Genomic DNA, 3,498 nt, shown 5'->3' on the forward strand with positions numbered 1-3,498 from the left:
CATTGCTATAATTGGGTATATTTTTCAAAAAACAATGATAGGAAAAGATTAGGTACGATGTTAATGTTAATAGAGATCTATAAAGTCTATTTTTTTTGTGTTATACATCCTACTTCTAATTTTTTCTATTACATCATTGTAACTTAATTTTTTTTATTTGTGGGGCATTGTTCTATGGATAATCTATCTAATTTTAGCATTGTACATCAAATTCTTTTTTATTATAGTATTATTGTACTATGGGAATGTTATTATTATAGCAATATCATCCAAATACAAAACAATTTTCACTGTTATAATTGGAAAGTACAATGCTCCAATCGGTTATACTTTGCAATTGCATTGTTTTAATAAGTACATTGCTATTTCTTCTTGCATTTAGCCAAAATTAAATGAGCTTTGAAAAAGTTGGGACTTTATGGGAAAAAACCTCCTTCTCTTGACTTTCTCTATTAAGTTGTTTCTTTCTTAATTAAGTCATGTCGATTAATAAAAAAAGAAAGTAAGAAACAATACAATAACTTAACAAATTAATATACATCCACCATTAAATCATACATCTGAAATAACCACCATAAGTCTACTTCATTTCACCAACCATGAATGTTCGAGTATCCATAATGCCCAAATGATATGAAATTTCTAATTGCTCCTAATGGATTAACTCAATTATAATTGTATGACACACTGGTGTTCAATGAAGTTTAATGTCTATTAAAATCTTCGTCAGAAAAGAAAAAAAAAAAATAGTGGTTTCTTTCCCTAAGCCTCTTGGAACAGTATAGAAACGTACAATTCATAAAAAACAAATTTTACAGTGTGAAAACCACGAAACGTGTAATTTGGATTATATTTTAATACCACGGGATATGTTATTATAATGTTACACTAAGCTTTTTAATGTATCTTTTAATTGGATGAAATTAAGCTGAAAGGAGAATTATTCTTATAATTGGATGCAAGCTGAAAGTAGAATTAATTATATCATAAGTTTTGACGAACAAATTCTTTATTTAATTCATGTTCTTCGACAACATTTCATACGTGACATCAGTTCGATGATGCCAAAAACCGTTATGACAGACTAGCTAGCATCTCATTTCTTAAATATGTAACTTTTATTTACGAATACTGAAATATTCATATGCGATATTTAATTAATGGCATACGAGGGATATACCATGGTTTTTATATTATCATATTATCATAAGTCGTAACAAGCTTACCCTTTAACATTTTCATAAATTACTGTATAATACAACCTTTTTACTTTCCCTCTTATCAATCATAAGATTTTTCAGGAAAGATTTCTTGAATTCTTCATCCTCTTCTTTACTAAACTTCATCTCCATCAGCACTTCCGTTTTTCCACTCAATAATCTTTCTTTAGCAAGCCATCGTTGTATCTTTCCCGACGTCGTTTTTGGAATACTTCCACTCTTCACTAGGGCAACAACCCCTACATGAATACCCTCTTCCTTCATAACAAACCCTCTTATTCCTTCACATATTCCTCTAAACATACCTTCGTTTTCCTCACCACTCTTCTGCATCTCTGCAACAATGGCAGTTGTATCCCCATGAACATCAAAGGCTGCAATACACCCTCCACGTAGAAACCTCACACAAGATTCGAACGCTGCAGTCTCCAGATAATGAGCGTGAGTTTCCACCATGTTTCCATGTTTGATGATATCCGAGCAACGACCTGTCACATACAGGAATCTTTCATCGCCTTTAATGATTCCTCTATCACCTGTTCTAATGAAACGTTCATGGCTGAATCTTCCTTTCAACCTACTCTGAAAAACTTCTTGAGTTAAAAACGGATGACTCAAATAGCCCAATGCATTGCTTGCAGAAGAAGCAATCCATATCTCACCTTCGACACCATCTTCCAGAAGCTCATTTGTTTCCTCATTCACGATTACAATATTCATTTGATCTTCATCTTCCTCTTCTTCATCGTACTTGAGGCAAGCACTTGGTAATAGCTTCTTATGTGTAGGGAAATCGATTTCTTGCACTCTTGATCTCCATGATGTTGAGACAAAAGTGCAATTCTCAGCTAGCCCATAGGATGGACAAATCGAGGAAGCCTTTAGACCAAATGGGCTCAACATTTCCACAAATTGTTCAACTGGTTTTTGGTATATTGGTTCATTGATGATTATCAAGTTTTTCATCGTGCTTAGGTTAACAGGAAGGAGTCTTTTATCAAAAACATGACCTCTTTTGATGACTAATGGCAAGGTAAACGAGGGCACCGGAGTGCAAGTCGCCTTGAACTTGGTTATCAACTCAAGCCAAAGCCTAGGTCGTGTAATGAACGCGTTAGGCGAAGTTAACACACAAGTCGCTCCTGAAACGATTGTTAACAAGAGAAACATAAGCCCACAATCATGGTATTGTGGTAGCCACGACGTTATCACGCTATTTGGATGAAGGTCGTACGATTTTCTCGCCAATCTGACGTTATGAGCAGCTGCTCCAGCTGTCACCAAGACAGGCTTGGGTATCCCGGTTGCACCAGAGGTGTACTGGACCAAGTACACCTCGTCTACCTTGCAACCAGGATACGATAAATGTAAGCTACGGTACGAGCTTACATTTATCTCCATAAGATTTTCCACCGATATCCACAACAAATTGTGTAGTAGTTTAGAAAAGGGATTTTCGGAAAGGGAAAGGTTTAAGTATTCTTGAACCTTTGCAATGTAACCCCGGTTTGCAATAGCTGCTTTTGGTTGTGTTTGAGACAAAACACGAATGAGGTGATGGTGATCGTTGTTTGAAAAAGTTGGGTTTGGAGGGATAATTGGCACCGATGTGAGTCCAGCACGTTGACATGCAAATAGAATCTGAACAAGCTCGAGTCCAGGGGAGCATAAGATAACGAGGGTGTCACCTCTCTGAAAAGATAGTTGAAGTTGAGAGGAAATTGAGTAGACTGAGTTGTTTAACGCTTCATAAGTGAGACTGGAGCATTGCAAACCGGGTAAACCGTCTTCTGCCCAAATGAAAGCCGGCTTGGACCGGAAGGAGGGAAGGTTAGCCCAGACCGGGAGGTATTGATCGACAACTGGTTGATCCGGGAAACATGGGTCATAATTCTCGTAGCTCATAATTTTCTAGTAAGTTATAGTTTGAAACTAAATGCTGTTTCGGTAGCTATTTATAGAGAAAAAGAAAGGGTAAGATTGTGGTATTAGACCTTCAATTTTGTAGTATTTACACAAACACCCTGTAGATTTGACTCATGCTAAATCTGGAAAGAGATTAAATCGTCGAGTATGTATTCGAAACATCTGTGGATGAAGTTGTGATCAAAATTATATAATAAGAAGTAAAAGAAGAAGTTAAACAAAAAAATAAAGATGTCATTAACATAAAATACATATAAAAGTAAAAATATATAAAGTCCTAGGACTTATAATGTAGTTAGGTAAAACTCAAGGAGGCAAATGGAAATTACCAAATTTCGAAAAGATTAGACGT

At 35.6% G+C, this 3,498-nt stretch overlaps 1 protein-coding gene across 1 annotated transcript; it reads right to left on the reverse strand.

Moving 5' to 3' along the window:
• Nucleotides 1-1,238: 1,238 nt before the first annotated feature.
• On the reverse strand, nt 1,239-3,125 carry LOC145040408 (uncharacterized). The gene has a single exon (XM_078988341.1). The coding sequence runs from the start codon at nt 3,123-3,125 to the stop codon at nt 1,239-1,241; it is 1,887 nt and encodes a 628-aa protein (XP_078844467.1).
• Nucleotides 3,126-3,498: the final 373 nt, after the last annotated feature.

Source organism: Lactuca saligna, chromosome 4, assembly GCF_052625555.1.
Source record: "Lactuca saligna cultivar CGN05327 chromosome 4, ASM5262555v1, whole genome shotgun sequence".
Lineage (NCBI taxonomy): Eukaryota > Viridiplantae > Streptophyta > Magnoliopsida > Asterales > Asteraceae > Lactuca > Lactuca saligna.